The sequence below is a fragment of the Myripristis murdjan genome, chromosome 6 (genome assembly GCF_902150065.1).
Source record: "Myripristis murdjan chromosome 6, fMyrMur1.1, whole genome shotgun sequence".
Lineage (NCBI taxonomy): Eukaryota > Metazoa > Chordata > Actinopteri > Holocentriformes > Holocentridae > Myripristis > Myripristis murdjan.
In genome coordinates, this window is record NC_043985.1 from 27,094,922 (window position 1) to 27,120,103 (window position 25,182).

At 42.0% G+C, this 25,182-nt stretch overlaps 1 protein-coding gene across 2 annotated transcripts; it reads right to left on the reverse strand.

Moving 5' to 3' along the window:
• Positions 1-9,092: 9,092 nt before the first annotated feature.
• cry1b (cryptochrome circadian regulator 1b) lies at positions 9,093-22,833 on the reverse strand. 2 transcript variants are annotated; one of them, XM_030054505.1, is made up of 11 exons: positions 21,712-22,831; positions 17,377-17,485; positions 15,795-15,937; positions 15,474-15,658; positions 15,090-15,178; positions 13,779-13,919; positions 13,270-13,581; positions 12,557-12,708; positions 11,787-11,989; positions 11,399-11,536; positions 9,093-9,917 (listed from the first exon to the last, which is right to left on the reverse strand). In XM_030054505.1, the coding sequence occupies exons 1-11, from the start codon at positions 21,867-21,869 to the stop codon at positions 9,835-9,837; spliced, it is 1,713 nt and encodes a 570-aa protein (XP_029910365.1). In that variant the 5' UTR covers positions 21,870-22,831; the 3' UTR covers positions 9,093-9,834. The 2 variants fall into 2 exon arrangements, with proteins under 2 accessions (XP_029910365.1, XP_029910364.1); XM_030054504.1 differs by lacking the exon at positions 9,093-9,917 and adding an exon at positions 9,940-10,678 and having other exon boundaries at positions 11,305-11,536; positions 21,712-22,833.
• Positions 22,834-25,182: the final 2,349 nt, after the last annotated feature.

Sequence of the window (25,182 nt, forward strand, 5' to 3'; positions counted from 1 at the left end):
TTTTATTGTTATTGTACATTGTCTTCTTACCTTTGATCACTAAAACTATTCAGATTCAGATGAAGATGATTTGCAGGTGCTCATTTTGGAATTTTTATTTTGTTCTGGGTATGTGTTCATGTGGCGCTAGGCCCTGTTATAGAAAAGTGGCCTGTGATCTTGTTAAAATAATAAATAAATGTTAAATAAATAATTTTGTATTGAATTTGTTTTGCTTTTATATAGCATTATCATTTGTGAGATTAAAATGATCTGTTTTACTTCAATTATCAATGGCACAATTTACCCCAGTGTATTCTCTCTAATGGCACAATTTACCCCGCACCGGGGGCAAGTTGTGCCACAAAACCACTTTTTTTTCAAAAGCTATATTTCTCAAACTGTTTATATAAAATCCAAAGTGATTGTTCCCAGGGATGCACAACATCCTAAACTATATGTGCATATTTTAGTTGGAGGCATTACTGTAATCCCCTTGCTTTAAAGGCACTTTAAGTAAAAATTTGCACTACTTACCCCACTCTCCCCTACAGCTGTTGAATGCTCATTTTGAACAGTAGCGGTTTTAGGCATGGGTGAAGCGGGCAGCCGCCCGGGGTGGCATTTTTTTCATGTCACGTGGGGGGCGGCACGAGCGCAATAATAGTCTGAAATGCTTTATGTAATATTTCAAAACAGAAAAAGAAAGGACAACAGTTACAGATTGTGACTTCTCTGTTCATTTTGCTTTCTTTTTATTTTTTGGATTGAGTTTCATGCAGATTCACATCTGATTTTCACAAGAATCAACAGCCACATGATGTTCTGCCAAGGCAGCCAGAATATAATGTCACTGAAAATGATAAAATATTATAGGTAAGCCATTCATGCCAAACACACTTCCAACTCTTCCAATGCTGTCCGAGTAGCAGACCTCTAGCAGAGAGAAATCACTGGCAGCAAGGGCATAACTTTGAGTTGAACATTGGGGGGGTGGAGATTTCCACCTCTGAAGCAGGTCTGACGACATGCCCCGCATGAGAAAATCTTTAAATATTTCGATTATATATATATATACAGTACAGGCCAAAAGTTTGGACACACTCTCTCATTCAATGCGTTTTCTTTATTTTCATGACTATTTACATTGTAGATTCTAACTGAAGGAATCAAAACTATGAATGAACACGTGGAGTTATGTACTTAACAAAAAAAGGTGAAATAACTGAAAACATGTTTTATATTCTAGTTTCTTCAAAATAGCCACCCTTTGCTCTGATTACTGCTTTGCACACTCTTGGCATTCTCTCGATGAGCTTCAAGAGGTAGTCACCTGAAATGGTTTTCCAACAGTCTTGAAGGAGTTCCCAGAGGTGTTTAGCACTTGTTGGCCCCTTTGCCTTCACTCTGCGGTCCAGCTCACCCCAAACCATCTCGACTGGGTTCAGGTCCGGTGACTGTGGAGGCCAGGTCATCTGTCGCAGCACTCCATCACTCTCCTTCTTGGTCAAATAGCCCTTACACAGCCTGGAGGTGTGTTTGGGCTCATTGTCCTGTTGAAAAATAAATGATCATCCAACTAAACGCAAACCGGATGGGATGGCATGTCGCTGCAGGATGCTGTGGTAGCCATGCTGGTTCAGTGTGCCTTCAATTTTGAATAAATCCCCAACAGTGTCACCAGCAAAACACCCCCACACCATCACACCTCCTCCTCCATGCTTCACACATATATATAAAAACACACACACACACACACACACACATATATATATATATATATATATATATATATATATATATATATATACATACAGTACAGGCCAAAAGTTTGGACACACCTTCTCATTCAATGCTTTTTCTTTATTTTCATGACTATTTACATTGTAGATTCTCACTGAAGGAATCAAAACTATGAATGAACGCATGTGGAGTTATGTACTTAATAAAAAAAAAAGTGAAATAACTGAAAACATGTTTTATATTCTAGTTTCTTCAAAATAGCCACCCTTTGCTCTGATTACTGCTTTGCACACTCTTGGCATTCTCTCGATGAGCTTTAAGAGGTAGTCACCTGAAATGGTTTTCACTTCACAGGTGTGCCTTATCAGGGTTAATTAGTGGAATTTCTTGCTTTATCAATGGGGTTGGGACCATCAGTTGTGTTGTGCAGAAGTCAGGTTACTACACAGCCACCAGCCCTATTGGACAACTGTTAAAATTCATATTATGGCAAGAACCAATCAGCTAACTAAAGAAAAACGAGTGGCCATCATTACTTTAAGAAATGAAGGTCAGTCAGTCCGGAAAATTGCAAAAACTTTAAATGTGTCCCCAAGTGGAGTCGCAAAAACCATCAAGTGCTACAACAAAACTGGCACACATGAGGACCGACACAGGAAAGGAAGACCAAGAGTCATCTCTGCTTCTGAGGACAAGTTCGTCCGAGTCACCAGCCTCAGAAATCGCAAGTTAACAGCAGCTCAGATCAGAGACCAGATAAATGCCACACAGAGTTCTAGCAGCAGACCCATCTCTAGAACAACTGTTAAGAGGAGACTGTGCGAATCAGGCCTTCATGGTCAAATAGCTGCTAGGAAACCACTGCTAAGGAGAGGCAACAAGCAGAAGAGATTTGTTTGGGCCAAGAAACACAAGGAATGGACATTAGACCAGTGGAAATCTGTGCTTTGGTCTGATGAGTCCAAATTTGAGATCTTTGGTTCCAACCGCCGTGTCTTTGTGCGACGCAGAAAAGGTGAACGGATGGATTCCCCATGCCTGGTTCCCACTGTGAAGCATGGAGGAGGAGGTGTGATGGTGTGGGGGTGTTTTGCTGGTGACACTGTTGGGGATTTTTTCAAAATTGAAGGCACACTGAACCAGCATGGCTACCACAACATCCTGCAGCGACATGCCATCCCATCCGGTTTGCGTTTAGTTGGACCATCATTTATTTTTCAACAGGACAATGAGCCCAAACACACCTCCAGGCTGTGTAAGGGCTATTTGACCAGGAGAGTGATGGAGTGCTGCGACAGATGACCTGGCCTCCACAGTCACCGGACCTGAACCCAATCGAGATGGTTTGGGGTGAGCTGGACTGCAGAGTGAAGGCAAAGGGGCCAACAAGTGCTAAACACCTCTGGGAACTCCTTCAAGACTGTTGGAAAACCATTTCAGGTGACTACCTCTTGAAGCTCATCGAGAGAATGCCAAGAGTGTGCAAAGCAGTAATCAGAGCAAAGGGTGGCTATTTTGAAGAAACTAGAATATAAAACATGTTTTCAGTTATTTCACCTTTTTTTGTTAAGTACATAACTCCACGTGTTCATTCATAGTTTTGATTCCTTCAGTGAGAATCTACAATGTAAATAGTCATGAAAATAAAGAAAAAGCATTGAATGAGAAGGTGTGTCCAAACTTTTGGCCTGTACTGTATATATAATATTACAAACATAAACTTAATTCATTTGCTCAAGTAAATAAACATAAACACACACAGGCTGCATGAGCCGCTCAGGTAGAGAGACAGATCACAAGAATAGTGAAAATATAGCATAAATCACATTCACAGCTATCAAAGGTTTTAACAAAAAAACTCAAAGCAACATATAAGACAACTTTACAACACAACACACCTTACAAACAGGATTGTATACTGGACTGAACTTTACATTACAGCGAAATGTTGTCATTTTCTGAACTTGCTAACTGTTGTAACTGTTATATTCTTTGCCTTTAACCACTTGGTTACAAAATAGGCTTTACTGATGATTATCAGTAAAGGTCTCCTGCATGGCAGAGACACTAACCACTGTGCCATCGGGGCTTGTGTGGCCCAAAGTAGAAATGAGGCACTATAAAGCACACAGCATGAGTAACAGCGGCTCTTGGGAAAAGAATCGCCTAAAAGTAGTGGTCAAACAAATGTTTTTTTTTTTTTCTCAATGACAGTAAGTCCAAGCGGAAAACAAAAGGTATCATGAGAAAGGTAAGGCTTTGAGCTTTCAAACTGTGTCAAAATTATTTTCCAACTCCCAAAAATTGTTTCTTCTTCTCTCTCCAGAGTTTGGGTTCAAGGTATAATGGGAGTCTATGAGGGAGAGAGCTGGCACTCCTGCCTCGTTAAGTGTCAGCGTTTAAAAAGCATAAGCTGCTTTGCTTTTGTATTTACATTTTTCAAGCATTTTTCCTACTACTTTTCCAAAGTAGTTGGAACTTTTGTATTGTCACATGTTAACAACATTCTAAAACCTTTGTGTTGTGTGATGTATTTTTATTTATTTATTTATTTATCTTTTGTCTTTTGCATGCAAGGTCCCAGGAGGGAAGGGGGGTGGTCAGAATCACATGATCAGAACTGAAAGACTGTTCGCAGGATTAACCATACAATGAAAGCAAGCACTGCATAAGCAACATTCTGACCAGGTAGCAGAAGGAGTATTACTTCTGTCTTCCTGTCGCTTCTGCTGTCACTAAGCGAGTTTTGTGTGATATGTGTGTGTCATGTTGTCTTCCATATGTGGGTGTGGCTTGTACATGCAACTCAGTCAGTGCAAAGTAATGTCCGCTGCGCATAGGATTGTGGGTCAGAATGGCCAGAGCAGCATGCTGAAATCCATACTGCGAAATCTGACCGGATGTAGTAGAACATCCTGGTACTCTTGGCATACTGCATCTGACATACTATGTATTGGGACATTCTAAATCTTTTTTTCTCCTACTAAATAGTATGGTAGTATGAGTATTGGAACGCAGGGCTGGTGTATACCATACACCATAGCAGTTTCCCCAGAAACTGCACTTTTCTAGTTAGTGGGCAAGCTGGAAGCTTGCACACTCACATTCTTCTTACTATGTCTTTCTTTCTGATTTATCTTCCCTTCCTCTGCTCTCCTCTTCCAACTTTGCCTCTCCTTTCTGATATTCCTCCTTTAACTCTCGATCACTATCTGTTTTTCCCTCCACTTTCTCTGATACTCCATTTCTTCTCCTTTGTTCATCCACTGACAGCTCCTGCCTCACCACAATTTCCTAAAATGCATGCAACATTAGTATTTCATCAGCAAATCATCAATTATATTAAATTATGCAAAATTATTTAATTGAAGTGATTTTTTTTATTATTAATTTACTCATGTACTTGGCTGTTCATCTCTCTCTCTCTCTCTCTCTCTCTCTCTCTCACACACACACACACACACACACACACACACACACATACACACTGATGATGTCATAGCCCTCCAGTCTTTACATTGGCTGCTAGTGACGTCATAGTGACAATGCCTCTTTAAAAGCGTCTGCTAGTGATGTCATATCGGTGTCTTCACCCCACAGTCAATAAATACAGGGGTTGGAAGGTTCGTGTTGTTCCCCATATTGCTAACCCTAATCCTCACTGACCCGAAATGTCCAAGTGGCTGAGATCGAAGCTTCGCCTTCTTTCGGACAGATGGAGAGCCTGGTGGACTCCCTCCCCAGGTGGAGCCACTGCCAGGCCCCCTGACACAGGGCAAAGAGACTCGGAGAGGTACCCTGGAGGACCCACTGCCCCAGCGACCAACTCCGCCCCACAGCCCCCGCAGGGCTGCAATGAGCTCAAAGCCCAGTGTCAGGCCATCATCTGCGGCCTTTTGCACAGAGTCGCACAGGTGGAAGTAAATGAGAAGCAGTTGGGTGGCAGGGAGATGTGTGAGGTCCAAGCCGCGCATCTCACCGCCGCACAGCCCCCGCACGGCGATCAGCACGAAGCCCGCACCAAGGCTATCATCTGCGCCATTGCAAACAGAGTCGCACAGCTGGAACTACATGAGTTGCAGCTGGGCGACATCACAAACAGGGACCTGTGTGAGGTCCAAGCCCCGCATCTCACCGACGCACACCCTGCTGGCCCGGAGCCCGAGTCCCGCACCAGCCCGATGCTGAGTGCCAGGCCCCCAAACACCCCGGCGGCCGACCCCGCGTCACAGCCCTCGCACGGCAGCAATGAGCACGAAGCCCACATTAAGGCTATCGTCTGCGCCATTGCACACAGAGTCGCACAGCTGGAACTACATGACTTGAAGCTGGGCGACATCACTAACAGGGAGATGTGTGAGGCCCAAACGCCGCATCTCACCGCCACCCCCCCGGAGTCCTCGTCCTCGGGCTCCAGCTCGGAGCCCGAGGACGAGCGGAGCCCCGGCTTGTGGCAGCAGATAAAAGGCACAGCGGCACGAATGTGGCAGAACCGACGCGACATCTTAAAGAAGCTGTACAATGGGTTCGTGTGGAGACTTGGTGAGTTCTGTCTTGTGTATGCTGGAGTCATGTTGATTGTTTCATATCTGGGTTTTGGCTACTTGGTGGCCGCGATGATCCTCTTGGTAGCCTTAGTAGTCCTCAGAAGCTCCTTCTCCAGACATCTATTCAGGTGGATTTATCGCAATTTCATGGCCTGCTGGAAACGTAAATGAAGCGAGATGGGTTTCAAAAACCAGATAAAGATATTCCAGAGAGAGAGAGAGAGAGAGAGAGAGAGAGAGAGAGAGAGAGAGAGAGAGAGAGAGAGAGAGAGAGAGAGAGAGAGAGAGAGAGAGAGAGAGAGAGAGAGAGAGAGAGACTCACTTGAAAAAGTTTGAAAATGTTGAATATATTCATGATCACAAGCTGTTGCAGTAATGAGTGTGTGATTTTCTATAGGGGAGACTGGGGTAAGATGAGCTATTTTTCATATTTAGGATCAATACATCAAGGCAATCATAGTTTTGTCGCTAGACTTCTTAATAGGACTAGATGTTAAAGATCCCTAAGATTCAGCACATCGGTTGGACCATTGTTGGAGATGGAGATGCCTTCTTGGATGGGGTGCGCTTTGGCGATGATTTGGCAATGATCACGTGGTGCCGCCAGCCCGGCACATCTTCAGTAATAATATATCTGCATATATTTCAGGATGTTGTGCATCTCTTCAAACAAACAGAATGAGTGTAAACATAACTGTTTCCATAATATAGCATGTCCAAAAAAAGTGGTCTCGTGGCACAACTTACCCCGTGTATGGGGTAAGTTGAGTATAGGAGCGGGGTAAGTTGAGCCGTATCCCTACTCCCCCCACCCTCCTCCACACCTCCATCCCACCCCTCCCTCACCTTCTCCCTCCCTAAATAACAGTCACTTCTTCACATTCATGTGTATTTTTATTTATTAAACACAATTCAACAGGTACAATAAACAGCTGTTTTAACATGCCTTAAAGTGCGCTTGGGAAGAGAACATTAACAGCTGTGTTTTTGGAAAGAAAACACTAGAACACTAGTTTCTTGGTGTCCTTGCTGACAGTAAGGTCAGTTATGAACATATGAATGTAACACATTTGAACATTGAACCAAAATACACTTACCCCATACACTTAATAAATAATATTTATTTATTTATGCAGTTATTTATTTATTTAATCATTCATTCATTCATTCATCCATTCATTCAGTATTTCATATTTATTTAATATTTAAGACATTTAGGCTACAGCCAAAATACACTTATTAAGTGTATGGGGCTCCGGCTCAACTTGACTTACTTGACTTAAGCCCTTTACTCCTCTTGGGTGCATAGGCCACTGACAAATATCCTCCATTTCACTCTGTTCATGGCTTTTTGCTCAAGCTCCCCCCAGCTGAGCCCACTCTCCGACATTTCTGCCTCTACACTTCTTCTCCAGCTGTTCCTGGGGCGGCTCAACTTATCCCTGGCCATTTGGCCAGGGATAAGTCGATTTAGTATGTCCCAATACATAGTATGTCAGATGCAGTATGCCAAGAGTACCAGGATGTTCTGCTACATCCGGTCAGATTTCACAGTATGGATTTCAGCATGCTGCTCTGGCCATTCTGACCCACAATCCTTTGCGCAGCGGACGTTACGTCGCACTGACTGAATTGTGTGTACAAGCCACGCCCACATACAGAGGACAACAAAACACACATATCGTAATGACAGCAGAAGCACCAGGAAGACAGAAGATCAGAAATATGACAGACGACAGCGCAGTATGAAAAAGGCACCGGCATTTTGACAACAACATTCAAATTTTCCGCTACGGACGGTGGCGGAAGTGAGCAAGAGGGTCGTAGGTCAGGGATGATGTATGTAGTGTGTCCCAATAGGATGCATACGCATGCATATTTCATACTAAACTACATACTTTGTAAGGGCAGCTGCAGTACATACTAAAAGTAAAAAGTATAAGTATGCGATTTGGAACGCAGGGCCAGTCTACCTCTCTCAGCGCGTCCTGTAGTGTGGCCTCTGATTGGGCGGACCAGCATCTGACCTCTTGCGATACTGGGGGTTCCTGTCTTAGCCTTTGTTTATATTTTGGTAATAGTCTGAAATGCTTCATGTAATATTTCAAAACAGAAAAAGAAATGACAACAGTTACAGATTGCAACTTCTCTGTTCATTTTGCTTTCTTTTTATTTTTTGGATTGAGTTTCATGCAGATTCACATCTGATTTTCACAAGAATCAACAGCCACATGATGTTCTGCCAAGGCAGCCAGAGTATAATGTCACTGAAAATGATAAAATATTATAGGTAAGCCATTCATGCCACACTTCCAACTTCCAAGGTAGTAACATGGAAGGGCACAAGGCAGTAATTTCACCTAGGGCAGCAACATAGGCAGAACCGCCACTGATTCTGAAGTTAAACGACTCAAAATATAACCAGTGCAAATCCTGGTGGAAAAAATGGTCTAAACGTGAACGTTCAATCAACGTCAGTGAAAAAAATTGACTTTTGAACCTCTTTTAACATTTTGACCGCACACATTTTAACCCTCTTTTATCTGTGGGGTCAATTTTGATCTTATTCAGTCTTCAATGAGGAGGAGCCTCCTACACACCCACTGTCCTGCCGATGTTTTACATGAATCACTGAATTAATCATAAATAAATAAATGCAAATACGGTACAATATTGGTCTAACAATAATAAATATGTTACCCTGAGATGTATTTTATGCTTAGATATTCTTTCTTGAAAAGGATAGATGAGGAGCTGAAACTGAAACTGAACTGAAACTGGTGGCATCATACAGCAGCACAAACACAGTGACAGAAAACAGGATACAACAATATTTTTGTCCTTTATTGCCAATTGCCAACAGTTACAATTTGGTTAATCTTGATACAAAAATAGATTTACGATCACATGGGAGAGAAAAGCACATGCATTCACAGTACAACTGAGTTTTGGTGACTCATATTTATTATTTACAAAGGGGGTTAATAAACCCCCACGACAAAATATACAAAAGTTGGAAATTAAAAAGAATAAGTGCTTACAAAATATTTGATGGCCTTTGTAAGAACTGCTCTATCACCAAACCAGCCAGTCCGACAGTCCCCACTAAAACTGTACATTTGACATTTGTGTCCTAAAAGATGCGGGGAGGAAAAAATAATTGTCAAAGCTATTTACATTCATAAGTGTGTCCTCGTGTGCTTGATATGGATGACTGAGAAGTTTATCAGGATTAAAGATCCACCTGTGCTTTTAATCTATGCAATCCCACCTGTGTGAGCACAGCCAAGGAATGTTTCCATTCCAAATTTACATTTTCAAAAGTATCAGGATGTCAAAGCATTCAGGCTAAGAGCAAAAGGGGCAGTTCTCTATTTGTGACCCGATGGTGAGATAAAGACCCAGCTGACTGAAGGAGAGGGTGGACACACAGAGAAGCTGCAGCTGCATGCGTCTCCTCTGCGGTTGTGTGTTTACAGTTTATTCCTGTGTCGGGACAGAGCTGCTATCTGGATGGCAGAGACAGTCCAGACTGAGACTCCTTTTCCACTCAGCTTCTCACACACTACTTGCTCTGCTTCCGGGACTTAGAGCTGTTCGCTGGTGTGGGCTCGTCATGCCGCCGCTTCTGAGTGGACTGTCCTCTGCCTGAATTCAAACAGTGAACAAAATGAAGCACATTACTACAAAATACACTGAGGCTGCAACTAATGAATTTCTTTGTTGATTGGTTTATGGATTTTTTGGTGGGAGGATTAATCAATTATTCAGGTAGTCTACTGTGTTAAGAATAATGACAACAGCTGATGGGAAGCCCAAAGTGATGTGGCTACTTGTCAAATTGTCACTTGTGTAACCTTTTTTCAGAGTGAATTAAGCAAAACACATCAGCACAACTCTAATAATCAAAATTATAGCACAACTGATACATTTCCTGTCAGCTGACTAATCAATTAATTGACTAAATATGTCCCAATAACAGTACAGCAATTTGAAACAACTCGCTTACTGACTGTCACTGATAGATGAAAACCTCCTACTTCACTGTGCAACCTGTCTGGCGGCTCTTAGTATTAGGTGTTGCTTATTTACTGGGGTGGGACAAAAGTAATTCAGTTACACCCATTATTCAATGCACTGGTGTATCACATGCGCTAAATCTGATACCACACACACACACACGTCAGACTGCCAAGTGAAAAAGTCTCATGTAGAAATCTTTTCCTCTTCAGTGTGTTGATTTCAAATAATGGTGAAAATCTCATCGTATGATATACAGTTTTGATTTGATCCAAAACAGCCTTTATGTAGGCCAAGAGTGGTGGGATTAATTTAGAATTTCTAGCACTGTTAAAATATTAACGCCATAAAGTCTTCAAGAGGATGCACGTTAAGAGACACAATAAACACTTAGGGCCTGCTCACATTGGCAAGTTTGATCCGTGCCCAAGCACGTTTGCCCCTAAAATCCGGATTCTTTGACCAGTGTGATCGCTCCGTATCGTGCTTGAATACAGTACACTTCCCCCGCTCTGGCATGGCTGGAGGGGGTGTGCTTCAGCATGGTGCGGGCACGTACATGAGCACATGCATGGTCACGCATGCAGTGTGCAAAGGTGGATACAACGTAAATCATGCAGCTTTCCTCTTGCCTCTGAAAAACTGTTTAATGTGCAACGCGATTACCGGCAAATGGCTGTGTTGCGCAATCAATAATCAACCATGTTGTCTGTGTCATTGTCTGTTGTGCTGCTGCAACTGCGAATTGTCTGCAATGGCACACTTGTCAGATCCGGCAGATCAAGCGCCACAGCCGGTGCCGGCGCGGTGCTGGCTGGTGCTGGCCGGTGCTGGCCGGCACCGGCCGCGACACCAGGTCTCGTCTGCCGGGTCTGACAAGTGCCGCTCTGGCTGTCAGTTGGACCTTTCGGAAGAAGGAGGAAGTTACCTCCGAAACTGTCAAGGTGGGGGGTGGGGGGGTTGGCTGGCTGGCTTTAGCATGATACGGGGCCAAACTTGCCAATGTGAGCAGGCCCTTAAATGGAGTGATATCTTATATCTTGTCTGCTGTGTTTGTGGTACAGTGAAAAGAAATGTCTGAGCCAACGATGACGTGAACCCATCTCTACCTGTCTGAGAGGTTCCCTCTTGCATGGCAGGGTCTTCATTTGACGCTGCCGGACAGGTGCCCGTCCCTGTATTCGCTCCTCCAGCGTTACTTCCATTTGTGCCACTGTTGGGATTGGCAGGTACTGACGCCAACAGTCCTGAAGAGCAACCAGAGAGTTGTAACTCGTCACAAGACCACACTTATATTAGAATAACAAACAAACTAATCCCTTAATACTACACAATCTGATCTATAAATACTGAAGCCAACACTAACATCTAGCTGTCCATTAAGATCATGATGTGACCTTGAGAAGCTATCAATCATGGATTTCCATGGATAAAGCTTGCAAAGCAGAACAAAAGAAAATCATTTCAAGCGTATTAATAAATGGGTCATGTGTGTACCCAGTCCTCTGTAACAGGAGAGCTGCTGGTAAATCTGTTTCATCCGCTCAATGTTGATGCGGCTGGCCTCTGCATGGTGCACCATGGGCTTTGGGTAGTGGACTCCAATGATACATTTGGCCGCCCTCTGCACTTCCTCCGGGGCGTTCCAAGGGTCGTAGATGTACTTGGCAGGAAAACCCCGCAGTATGGGCAGATAGCGCCTAGGAGAGAAGAAAAATAACAACTGAAGCAGATGCACAATAAAAAGAAGAGAAAAAATGATCTGAGAAAAAGGGGAGCGGAACATGAAGAAAGTGAGGTTGAGTGGCAAACCGAGGAATCAAACCAAACCAAACCAAACCAAACTTTATTTATATAGCCTCAAATCACAACAGAAGTTGAACATAAGTAGAATCAAATGATATGCTTGTTGGTTTAGGATGTTACAGACATTAAACAAGCCAGTGTGCAACAACTTTTGACAAATAATGCAGCATTCAACAATCCTTATTAGGCAAAAAAGGAAATTAGATCATTGCATTTATTGTGCTGTCTGTTAGCAATTACTACATAATCACATTCAATTACCAAATTTCCACTTTTATTAATTTGGGCAACAGGATGTCTGTGATAATGTAGCCCAAACTGCACCACATAAATAACAGGCCTACTGATGTAATCAAGGCCAACTGTCCAGACACAATAGCCACAGGGGGGCATAGGTTAATCTATACATCAATATCCACTTGTCAAAGGATAGTTCATACTAACAGCCATGTGACCCTCACCGTATGTAGTCTCCGTTGGGGTCTGTACGTCTCCCGAAACCCACAGGGCAGTAGCAGTGGAAAAACTGCTGGAAGAAGGAGCTGCAGGAGAGCCACATCCAGCTGCCGGCGTTCACACTCCAGTCTGCATCCAACAGCAACTCTTCAAACACCTTCAGAGACCACAGACACAGGGCACAGTCAAAGACTCTGCATGGTAGTAATTAAGCCTGCACAAATTAATCACAATATGAACTACTTCAGTTTCTAAATCACTTGAGGCTGTAATTATTTTATCAGAGTGGTGGCTAATCAAAATGGAATCACAAAAAAAACAAAACAAATGTGCAAATTACACAATTCTCACAATATACTAGGACACAATACACTTAAATAAAAGAGAACTACTTTATCAAGCTTATACCCGTCTTGCATTACATTATCTCATTGGGAGCAGCACATTTAGATGTCTTTTATTGTGAGGGACAAAAATTCTGTGTGAACCTGGTCTTAAGTTCTTATTTGAAACAGTGATATTTGTGTTAAAATGTTGAGATTCTCATTAGACCAGGGAAATAAACCCATACCCATATACCCATTCTCCTAATTTTCCTACACTTTATCCTACTCACCTTCAAACCATCCTCAGAACATGGATCCACAAGTCACCTGTTTCCTCTCATTCCCCACCCTCCTCCCATCATGCTGCTCTTTCCCAGTACCTCCATCCTCACCTTCATGCCTTCTTCCCAGCTGATCCACAGGTCTCCCCTGGTGAGGAAGCAGGCCACAGCGTGCCTCGCCAGATGATGTATCCACCCCTCCTGCCTCAGCTGCGTCATGATGGCATCGATCCAGGGGAAGCCCGTCCGCCCCTCAGCCCATTTGGCCAGTGCCTCAGGGTTCTTGTCCCAGGGGATCTGGACACACATGGGGTTTCCCTCCATCTTGTCAAAGCAGGGGTTGTTGGTGGCAGTTGTGTAGAAGAACTCCCTCCACAGCAGCTGGCCATATAAGGAGAGAGGCGGAGAGCTGTTCTTCTTGACCTGGTAAGAGTACAAACTTCAAGATTACACGGTGGCATATGAAGTACATCTAGTGTGGCCTGAGCTATGTTCAACTATAACAGAAGAACTGCATAGTATTTCAAAAAAAAAAAAAAAAAAAAAAAAAAAAAACATCCTTTAAGACCTACAACACGGCCTCATGCATTCAAACAATAAATGTCTGTGGTCGTTCATACCTTCCTGTACAGGTCAGTGAGTTTGAAATAGAAGAGGCGACAGGAAAGACATCCAAAGCGCAGGTAGGGGCTGAGGCCTGTGGGACTGGCTAGCAGGGAGTTTGCATTCATACGGGGACGCTCAAAGTTGGCCACCCATGCCTGTAAAAAAAAAAAAAAAAAAAAAAAAGAAGACCAACATCATCTGAACTGTTCAGACCGATGATACACAACCTAACTTGGACCAATTCCAATGCTGGTGCTACACATGGACTTGAAAGTGGTGAGGATTCAAATCAAGCCATGTCCACGTTTATATCAAGATATGCAGAATCTGACTCCAATTTAAGCCCACTAGCTCAAAACTACATTAATCTGGTGCTGCACATGAATAAATGCCAAAGACACCAAGCAGCATATTAACTGTTGCATAACAAAAGTTGAGGACTGATTTTGATCTCAGTCCCCTAAGTTTATCTCAAATGCTCTTTTGCCTTGTTGCCACATTAATACACACGTATTTATACCCAGGTTCCTCAAAAAGAGACAGAGCACCCAGGTGCAGAGAGGCTGCCAAGAATTCATCAAAAGACAGCACAGCTCAATGATCCAAGCCTTATCCATGCACAAGGATTATGAGAGCCAGATTATCTCACTCCAGGTAACATGAATCCTTTCCATCCTCGCCACAGGTGCTGTGTCAGACGGACAAAGTGTCCAGAGATGCTGAGAGAGCATCTCAGGCCTCTGTCTCCCACTGCCTGCTGCAATGTTTAATGGAGATGAGCTGCTGCACCAAATAACATTGTATCTGTATCTTTTGCTAAAACTATCCTGATGTGCAAAGGTGCATCACCAAGGACAGTTTCCATCATGTTGCAGAACAGGTCTATAGAGGAATTAGGACTGGGCGATATCTGATTGATCTGAATCGATGCAAAAACTGTCTGAATCATTAAACTTAAACTTTTACTATGTATGTAATAATGTTATAAAAGCAGCTGAGCACTCCGTCAAACAAACCAATCAATTAATTTATCAACACAGAACGTGCATGCCCAGAAATGCATGTGCGAATCACCAGTCACATGACCACACTTCTTAAGATTACCATCACTTAGCCTAGTAGTTGTAGGTAGTGGAAAAACAAGAAACATCTAGACTAAAATGGTAAATCGTGCAAGTTTGAAAGTATAGTCATGCAACTAAAAGTAAGGTAAGTAAGTAAAGTATAAGTTTGAAAAAAAAAAAAAAAGCTAGAGCCAAAGTTAATGACAGAAATACATTCATTTTCATTGTGCACATATAACAAACAGTATAATGTCTCCTCACCTTCCTCTCCAGGTGCCTCTCTAGCCTCGTGAGGGCCTCTGTCTCTCCCCCCGGCCACACTGCTGTGGACAGACCCTCCGTCTCAAACCCTGGACAAGCAAAACACACATTCATCATTCACTGTGACACTGAGATGTGCTGGATAGTGTGTGTACATATAAACAAGCAGGCATGCAATGAGACAGACAGACAGACAGACAGAATGTATCTGTTATAAAATCCCAGTGATGTATATATGTGTGTGTGTTTCTCTCTCGTTCTCTGTGTCTATTACTCACCACAGAAAGCCATTGAGCTAATATCTCTCTCAGACACTAACATTCATCCATGTGAGTGTACACACACACACACACACACACACACACACACACACAAAACCCTCACCAAGTTCTTCCAAAGACGGAACTCCAAACTTGTCATCATGGTCTTCACTGATGGGTGTGGCACATTTCCTCATGACCTCAGACGTGATAGTCTCTGCGGGCATTTCCACAGCGTCCATACGGCTGATGAGGGCCTGGAAGCGCTTGTATGTGAGAGGAGGCTGCCCACCATTTAACTCTATGATCCTTTAGGAATGAAAAGGGAACGGGAGTGAGCACAAGCACACACCTAGATGCTAATTCAGAGCAGTCGATGACACTGTTCATTGTTTCAAACCAGTTCGGCTGCATGAGATGCTTGTAGAAACTGGCTGTCACTCACTTGTCCAGATCATAGAGGGTGTGTGAGATCTGAACCATGACATCTACGCCTGCCTCGGTGGCTAGTTTCTGGATGGCAGCGTCACGTTCCTTGCCAAATGGCTCCGAGTCGTACTCGTATGACAAGCGGCTGATCTGCCACTCCTGTAGAGCAAAGTACCACACAGACATAGTCACATTTATTCTGAAGAGACGGAGCTAATTTTTCCATGTATAACAGAGGCTGATACAGAGATACAGGTCCTCAAATGTTGTGTTCATAGTAAATCTTTTTTCCTCTCCTAAATACTGTGGGTTAGAATTTGAATCTGACAGGACCCGACTCTTTCTGTGGTTGGGTTAGATTTATGGGCGGGCAGAAATTTTCACTGTATGGGCCATTTGGGTCAGATTCAGCTTTCAGATGTTTGATTTTTGCTTATTTTACATTTAAAAATGGATGATGGATTTATCTTCAAATTTGTAAAAGTGACATTTCAACTTGATTTTGAACTGAGTTTTATTTTCATCACAGTTCAGCACTGTTCGAGCAATAACTGTCTTTCTGCAGTTCACGGTGTGGACACTGTAGCTAACATAAATCAGCCTTAAGGCTCAGGACACAACAAGCTGACTATGGCTGACCGAGGCCCAAAATTTCCAGTGAACATATTGCAAAAACTACTGTGCTGGATTCAGGGGTTTCAATGCTTCATCAAGTTAAATTTAAGACTTTTTAAGACCACTTAGAATCCAATTTAAGACCCATTTCACAACCATGTGGGCTTAGGTGTGAGGTATAAAGAAAACTGACATAGACCAATATTGTGAGATAGATAGCTGATGTCTTTTTTCAGAGGCTTTGCTTTTCCGATTTTAAGTGGGACTCTGAAACCTTTACACCCCAGTGTCTAATTTGTGTGTTTTCTTACAGATGTAGCAGCGGCCTTCATGCTTCCTCCCTAGAATTGGCTGTAAACAAAAAAAATTCACTAGACCCAGGGCTACAGACAAATTTGCTTCACCACCGTCCCAGAACTATCCCAAAAAATAATTTAAGCTGTCCAAATTTTTAAATAGTGTCAACAAATGTTAGCACTGTGCCTGAAAGGGGAGCAAGTAGCTGAAATTTTGGGAACTCTGTGAAGTTTTACGCCTGGAGTGTTTTGTGTTTGCATAATAAATATCATAAGTTCATTCCAGTTCATTTTGTGACTTATATAAAAAAAATGGGGTTTCAGCAAATGTTTAATGAGCCATGACATTATGCTAAAATTTTAAAAAGCTTGAGCACTTTGAGTTTTAAAGCAGTGTTTGCCTTTGCTGCTCTCCAATCTGTACATCAGTAAATTAACTTCTAAGGGTAACTTTGCTTTCTTAATTGATGGGCAATCTGGATTTATGACAGCTCATTTATGGAACTAACATTGAATATTTGGACAGTTAATTATTGGTCTTATCAGTAATTATGGCAATGCTAAAGCGGGGTCAAGTACATTGCCGCAGCTGTCTCTGTGACTAAATGACACTCTCTATAGAAGTAAACAACCTGTGACTCCATCCTACATATGACCAGACTGCCTCCACTTATGCATCTCTTCTACCTTAAAAAGACGAGGGAAGACATCTGTGGGCTGGCCTCTGATGACAAATAATCGGGAGTTGAGCTTGCGTAGGCTGGCATCCAAGTCCTCCAAACACTGCAGCAAAAACCTGTAACCCAACACAGAATACAGAGTTGATTTCACATGAATGAAAATCAAATTTTGTTATTTATCTGTTTATTTTGTCTTTTTTCCCCAAATCAAACATATGTTAATGTCATCTAAGCACAACTAATGAGCGAGTCTTTCAGTGTGTTTCAGAGAATCTAAATAAAGGTCGAATAAAACAAAATAAAAACAGAAACAATGTTGATAAAAAATGTCTTCTTAAAACCATGACTACAGACAAGGTGCAAGCATACCAATCATAGGAGTAACTGATCTGAAAGGTCCAAAGAGGAATCTAAATCTGTAAGCAATAGCTGAATAAATTCCTTTATTACTTATTATTAAATAGACCATAGCAACATGTCAGATGGGTGATGGATTAGAAATTCTTGGTTTGATAAAAATCAATGCCTCAGACTGTTGTTTGGCATATATTTCCATTACTAAAATATTCTGAATCCACTTTGATCTGTTGGGCACATCCCAACAGACACCAAATGTTTGCCTGCTGTACAGATGAGCTTATTTGTCCAAACTGGAGAACATTTCAAATGCAAAAATAATTTTGCATTTAATAGGTCCACATAACTTGCTAGCATTACAGAAAACATAATACAACAGAATAGGACTCTAAGTTTTATCTGTATCCGTACCATCTTTACTCATCTTTTTTTAATTTAATCTCTAAGCAAGTTGATGGTGAATGCAATCTTTTTTCTTCTTTCTTGTCTTATTTACAATAAAGGCAAAAGAACTGCAACTCAATGCAGGTTGCATACAATTAAACCAGTTTGACTACAGATGACTGAACAGACAACAGGCTAGACTTCACTCTCTACAACAATTCAAAACAAAAACTATGTGCCTGTACATGAAAATGCAGTTCATATGAAAACTGGCCTATGTTGGAACAAAATACAAAACCAATAGGAAAAATCACTGAGCCAGATAATGATTAAGTCCAGTTGAATCCTTTTAGACCTGGAGTGAACACATGGTTAATAATTAAGTTGCAGATGACCCTGTTTAGCCCTGAGGTGGACAGCTGGTGAATATACAGTATCAAAAAGGACCTGTTTGATAACTGGCAATAGGCAGCTTGCTGAAATCAACCTTTACAGCAGCTCTGTAGGCATTAGCAGTGGTACAAAACAACAGCTTGACTCAGCACTGACCTAGAGAACTAACTTTCAATAGCTGTCAGCTGACTTTGCTGTTTTCACTTATCCCTTTCAGCAAGTGACATATACACTGTCTTGTGTGAGTATTTTTTCCACAAGTCCAGTCCTGGCAAACTGGACAATCGCCTCTCAGTCAGTTATTCATATAGCTGTTTGTAAGCTGTTTATCCTTCAGACCAGTCTTGCGGTTCTCTTACTGTTGGTGAACAACACATAAAACTTTAAGAGTAAACACCAACATGATTCACCTTCAATAAATGTAATCCATATATACACACATGTATATATATATATATATATATATATATATATATATATATATATACATATATATATATATATGTGTTAAACCAGCCAAAATATTAATATACATGTTTCATAAAAATGACAAACTAAGCGATATCTTAGTGGTATTTTATGTGCAGAGTCAAGTACTTACAACTAGCTCTATCACGTATGCAACTTATGCATATATCACTGTGCAGCAGATTTCAAATTACAAGATAGCAAGATCAAGACCAAAGACTGTATACAGGATTAATAGCAATTTTTGATTTATTAAAAACAACACCATCATCTATGTACTTTTAATATGGAGATGCTGCAACAATGAACCAGTGCTTTTTGGTCACTGAGAGGATTCAAACCCCTGGAGTGTGAATAGACAGCCCTCTTCTGGGGAAACTGTGTAAAACACCCTGAGCTATGCTGTATTTACTGTTTGTTGCAGGGAACACACTGTACAGATGAACACATGCTGCATTTTGTTAAATTTAATTTCATTCACCTGTGTCTCAGGTGTAAATCAGGCCCAAAATAGACAGCCAGAATGAAAACCAGCAGGACTATGAGGACTGGAATGGAAAACCACTGACATGGGCGTCACCGTTCAAATGACATACTTTCTACATTGAAGAGTAATAGCTACAGATCCTCTACTATTTAATGCAAAAACATTTTTTTGAGAACTTGGTGCTCCTTGTTTACAACAGGTCTAACACTGATGGGAAAAAAAAAAAAACATTTTTTTTTTTTTTTGCTGCAATGCAACACAAGGGGATGGGTCAGCCACATCTCTCAGTAGATATTCCTGAAGGTTGCCCCTCTTGTGTGCTCGAGGCACATGCCGTTTCATATTCACCAGATATGCAGCAGACACACAGTGGTACCAGGTGTAATAAGCCACCCAGTGTGAGATGTACCTCTTCGTCTGAACCAGAATGTTTTCTCCGTAATGCAACTTGAGGTCGTGGTGCACTAACAACATTTAACATGCCCGAAATAGAAATGAGGTTAACCATAGTGGAGCACAAGCACATACAACTTTGTGTGCACTCGGTGTGGATTTTGCATTGGTCATTATTCTGAGAAACAGGGGCAGAGCAAATATTTGACAATAGTAGTAATTAAGAGAAAAGGTCTCTCATATCGGTATGTATCCAAAATTGGATTGGAAATGAAAAAAAAAAAAAAGAGTGGATCGTGCCTGTCTACTTGTTACTAAAAATGTGTTGCCAAAGTATTTTTCCAGTCACACGTCATATGGCTACTATATAAAGACAGCACAGCAGCAGCAGCAACAATCCCATAGCGCCGATCAGTTTGCCATGTTCTGTGTAAACTGAAAGGGAAATTGGGGTGAGCAGGAGCGCTGCTATAAATAATCTGTCTGGTTCACTTTGAGTGCTGCAGCAGATGACGACAGAGGAGCTATCATTCACAGCCGGGAACATTTGGAGGGCTGGAAGAAGCCCCAGTGGAATAGTGACGATGATCTTAAAAAAAAAAAAAAAAGAACGGGACAAAATGTACTTAAGGGATGTATGTGGTGAGCGAGGAACAGTATGATAGTGTGCACTTACAAATACATTAACACACTTTGATATTGCAGGCATAGGGCTTCTCGGTGATATCGCATGCATATGTGTATAGGCGTGTGGGTGTGTATGTATATGTGTGAATGTGTGCGCATGTTTGCGTGAATAATATAGGTCACAGCAGTGAGGAACATGATGTAATGACCACAATGACACACTGACCCCATTTCCTCAGCTGTCCATTCAGGGCTGAGCAGGAGAGTTAGCACGCGGGAAAAATGACTTACATCACCAAGCTCACTGCCTGTAGCCTTTTACAGTACATGCTTGGGACATGCATGTGATAACATGTCCTTGATGTTGCCACAAACTGCACAAAAATATTATCCTTATCCCAGAATGGCAAAAATATGGACTGACAAAGTCATAAGAGAAATAGGACAGTATTAACTGTAACAGAATGTACAGTCGAGCACCAACACGAATTATCAGTCTGCCACTGCAGAAAAATGCCTCAACCAGTTAGGTTCAAGGCAAATTTCAAGCAAGCCTATAACCTTGCTCTATTTGTTCCCCCCCACCAACACATTTTTGTTGCGGATACAGGCTTTCCTGCATCCTTGTCCAGTACATTATGTCCTGATAAATTGTGCCAGCATTTGAATGCTTCTTGCTACCACCACAGAATCAGGGAGAGGCAGAAATGCAGAAGCGATGCTCACCAAGCCCTGTGGACGGATTCTCTATCATGGGCTAAACTTAATAGTGGAAACTTGAACCCTCTTAAGAACGCATTCAACAACCAAAATAAACCCCATATAGACTAACAGCTACTATGACAGGTAGGTAGGACAAGCCAGTTGTCCAGCTCTAACAGTCAATCTCGTACCCCAATCTAGCGCTGAACAATTAATCACAATATTAATGAAATAGCAATATGGCCATGTGCAACACCCATATCACAGGAGCTGCAATTTCTTTTGATAAAAAGGTACAGCGTGTGACAAAACATTGTTGAGCAGACCCCAGCCAAACATCACGCCATCATGATTTTAATAGCTTTTTTGGTGAAAATGTAACTTATAATGCAAAAAATAATGAATCACATTGCAATAGCTTTACAATTAACTGCAATATGCTTTTTTCATATCGTTCCACGCTACCCTCACCCACCCACCTACTCTCTGTGATGGGCTCCTGCACATTGACCCCCATCCTCACCCCCTTACCTCCACCTGCTGATGCCAACATTGGAGGATCCTGCGAACCAGGGGTCCAGGATGTAGACGCAGCGCAGGGTGTCCGCACCACGGATGGAGTCCCTCAGAGACGGGTTGTCGTGGAGCCGCAGTCCCTTCCTGAACCAGTGAATGGAGTTGACCACCATGTCGTCTGTTTTGCGTGTGTGTTCCCTGGCCTGGAGGGTGGGTGAGGAGGACGAGGGGGGATTCCCACTAATAACAAAAAGGACGCCCCTTCTTTGGGCTGTAATTTTAATTGCAAAATGACCAGGGTCCGTTCACTTCCGAGGAGTTTTCTGTCGTTTATTTAAAGCCGAAAGTGCAGTGTTTGTCTGACCTTAACCTTGCTCCATGAATTTGTCCATTGAGTTGGTTCTCTTGAGGAGTAGTCGCCGCATGTGTGACACAGAGGATGAAAAGGTGGCAACAGGAACCGCAGGGCAACCGCACAACTTAATGGCGACGGTCAATAGAAAACATAACGAGCAAAGCCGTAACCAAAAAACGTAGTCGGGGGAGATGTTTCAAACGAAGTAGTCTCACATCCAAATACGGGAGGCGTGGGAGAAACCTCTACGCATGTTTATCTGAGGAAAGCCACGTCAAAGGCAACGTTAATGTTAGCTTACAGGGAAAAAAAGAGTAAAAGACGCGCTGGGTTTCCAAGTTGTCTCCAGCACCAAAAAAAGGAAATATTTACGAACGAACTGCCCAAAGCGAAGTCGCCGACACGTGTAAGGTCGAGTAGGTCCTATAAATGTGTAGTATCTCGTAATGTTTTATCCACCATGCAGAGATGTCCTTTCTTTGTCAACATCTCCACCCACACGAATACGCAGGAAGGATTGGAGCGAAGCGGTTGGTCAGAGTCACTCGTTATACAACCTTTTCTCTGTCACGTTTTGGTAATGTGCTTACCTACATGTCTCCCCCACGCCTCTCAAACTATCCATACACCCATTTTAGGTTTTATTTTGTCGAAAGTTTCATATCAGGAGCCGCTTTGGTTTCTTAAATTTTAAAAATAAAGTAATTTAACGGCTGTTTTCTTGCTAACGAAAAGCGAGCAATCGGTTCCCTTAAGTAGAGTTATGTAGCACCCAGAAGGACCCGGATGAGCACATGTCTCGCGGCAAGGCGAGACACAGAGGAGGTGTGCTCGATTTGGTACAAGGAGCGAACCGTTCACTCTGCCCAACTGTAAGTTTGACTAAGCACACTAAGCCCCTCCCACACAACGGGTAAAGGTGAAATAAACCAGGACTACAGTCGCGACAGCGATAATGTGAGGCCATGTGTGAGCCACTAATATTGTAAGCCTGTTAAAAACACATGCAAATACATAACTGTAGGCTGATTATAGTTGACTATAATGACACTGTAATATGATGTGCTGTAGTTTATTATAGTTCCAGTTTGCTATTATCATGTTGGCGTGCTTTGCTTTGCTTTGATATGCCAGGATAATACCAGCATTCAGAAAAAGTAAAAAGTTTAGATAATATTAAAAGCATAAAGAAGAGGCATAGTCTGCATTATAAGCAGCGAATGCTTACGGAAATATTTTACACATCATTATTCAAATAGTGTTGTTATTATAATTACATTAGATGCAGTGGCAGTGATGTTATACATTTTTATGCTCTGATTCTTTTTACCCAGGGTGTTTTACCATGACTGAAACTATATCTCCAAAGTGTATTTTAATGAATTACCCCTTTATAAAGGGTTAATACGATATTAAATATCACTCTGAAGCCAATGCCAGAGTCAGGTCTGGACAGTACCAGACCTGGGGCCCAACACTGTGCATGTTCAAATATCTATTTAACAATGAGGGATCAGTGGCTGTGTTGCTAGATAGTGTTTATTCAACTATGAATCAAAGTATTGATAGCCTCAAACCATTTCACTGACACTGTTAATTAACACTTCATGATACACTAATACTCATGAGGAGCTGCACATATTGGTTGATTTTTAATGAGGTTTTCTAGAAATTATTTAAAGGGAAATATAGCTTGTAGCTAATAATTATCCGTAATTAACTATACAAATAAATTCTGTTTCTGTTGCTGCCATCGACAACAAGCTGATTGGATTACTAATCATCCTGCTAGAATCAGTCCACTCAGCAGTTCAGAAAACCGAACTGTCAGCAACAATAAGCTTACTTATGTAAGGCATTCACTATAAGAGCCGAAAAGGTGTAAGGCTGCCACTTCTTTTCTGGTACTGAGGACATAATGTAACTCCTGCTGCAGTCATGACATAGATAACCATACTGGCTGCTTTCTTCTGCTACTTGAGAGGCTGCTTTTGTGGCTGCAGATCTTTTTCGGAGTAAACCAGAGGTGGATGTGGCGACAAATCCACAGCGCTCAGCCTCCACAGGGCGAGCCCATGGGCTACTGTTCAGCCTCACCGTCCAGCTCGTGGTGTCTCAGCGTCCTCCTTTCTTATGCTTCCTCTGTCCCGTCCTCCCTGACACAGAGACTTCTACAGTCCACTGACCGCAAGACTCATTTCTCAGGGATTGTAACTTGCTGGCCTTTGTTTGCTTGCATTTCTAAATCGCCTACCTGTCAACTTTTTTATTTTAATCCACCCACATAAGGTCAATTTAATGTATCATTCCTTTCCCTCAAGGATAACTAATACATTTTTCTTTGTTTACTCTTGATTACTGCATGCTGTTACGCCTAGTTATGCCTAAGTGAATGTAACTGAGTTAGGGTGCGTGTACTCTCCATCACTGTTGTTAGATTACTGTGATAAGAACAAATGGCTGCATTCCTAAGCAGAGGCCCTGCTAAGAGAGGGAATGCATGGTCCTCCAGGCGATAGGCACAGCTCTGGAGATTGACACTAGGGGGCTTTGTTACACAATAATTTGATTTTTCTAAAGGCCTGGCCTGGTGATTCATTGTGATACTGCATCCCAATTTTAAAGCATTTCATTTTCATTCATGTAAGTGTTTATTCCTTTTTTCTCACTCTCACATGGACAGTATAAGCTATGCCAAGTGACAGCTTTGCTTATAATTCCATAATACTATGGGATATACTGTGCACAATGCACTCAGCCAGGGATGATGACAAGGAAAACAGGCCACAGATACTGTCAACATGTGCAAAGTCCATATCCTAAATTGATTCATAATTCATTTTACTCTCTGCTATATGAGATATATGCTCCAAACATTTATATAAATCCATTCCTTTATATAAATATAAGCCAGTAGTCTTTTACGAGAACATCATGTAATAAAAAAAAAAAAAATGAAGTCACTTGGTTTGTGCTCAGGCAGCTCATGGGTTTTGACCTTGAATTATAATTACATGCTCTTCCCATAAAATCAGTTTGTGCTCAGTGAAAATGTTTTGAATCAATATTACCTCATCTCAAGTTCAGCTCCCAAGGAAGCATTAAAGCATAACTTTGGCTGGGAAATTCTT

Bases quoted from the DNA above. Each gene is read 5' to 3' on its own strand.
- cry1b (XM_030054504.1), bottom strand. From the start codon at position 21,869: ATGGTGGTCAACTCCATTCACTGGTTCAGGAAGGGACTGCGGCTCCAC. The intron at 17,486-21,711 runs GTAAGGGGGTGA...GTTGGGTTACAG, and splicing joins GTTGGCATCAGCAGGTGGAG to GTTTTTGCTGCAGTGTTTGG. The intron at 15,659-15,794 runs GTGAGTGACAGC...TCATTCCTAAAG, and splicing joins ACCCTCTATGATCTGGACAA to GATCATAGAGTTAAATGGTG.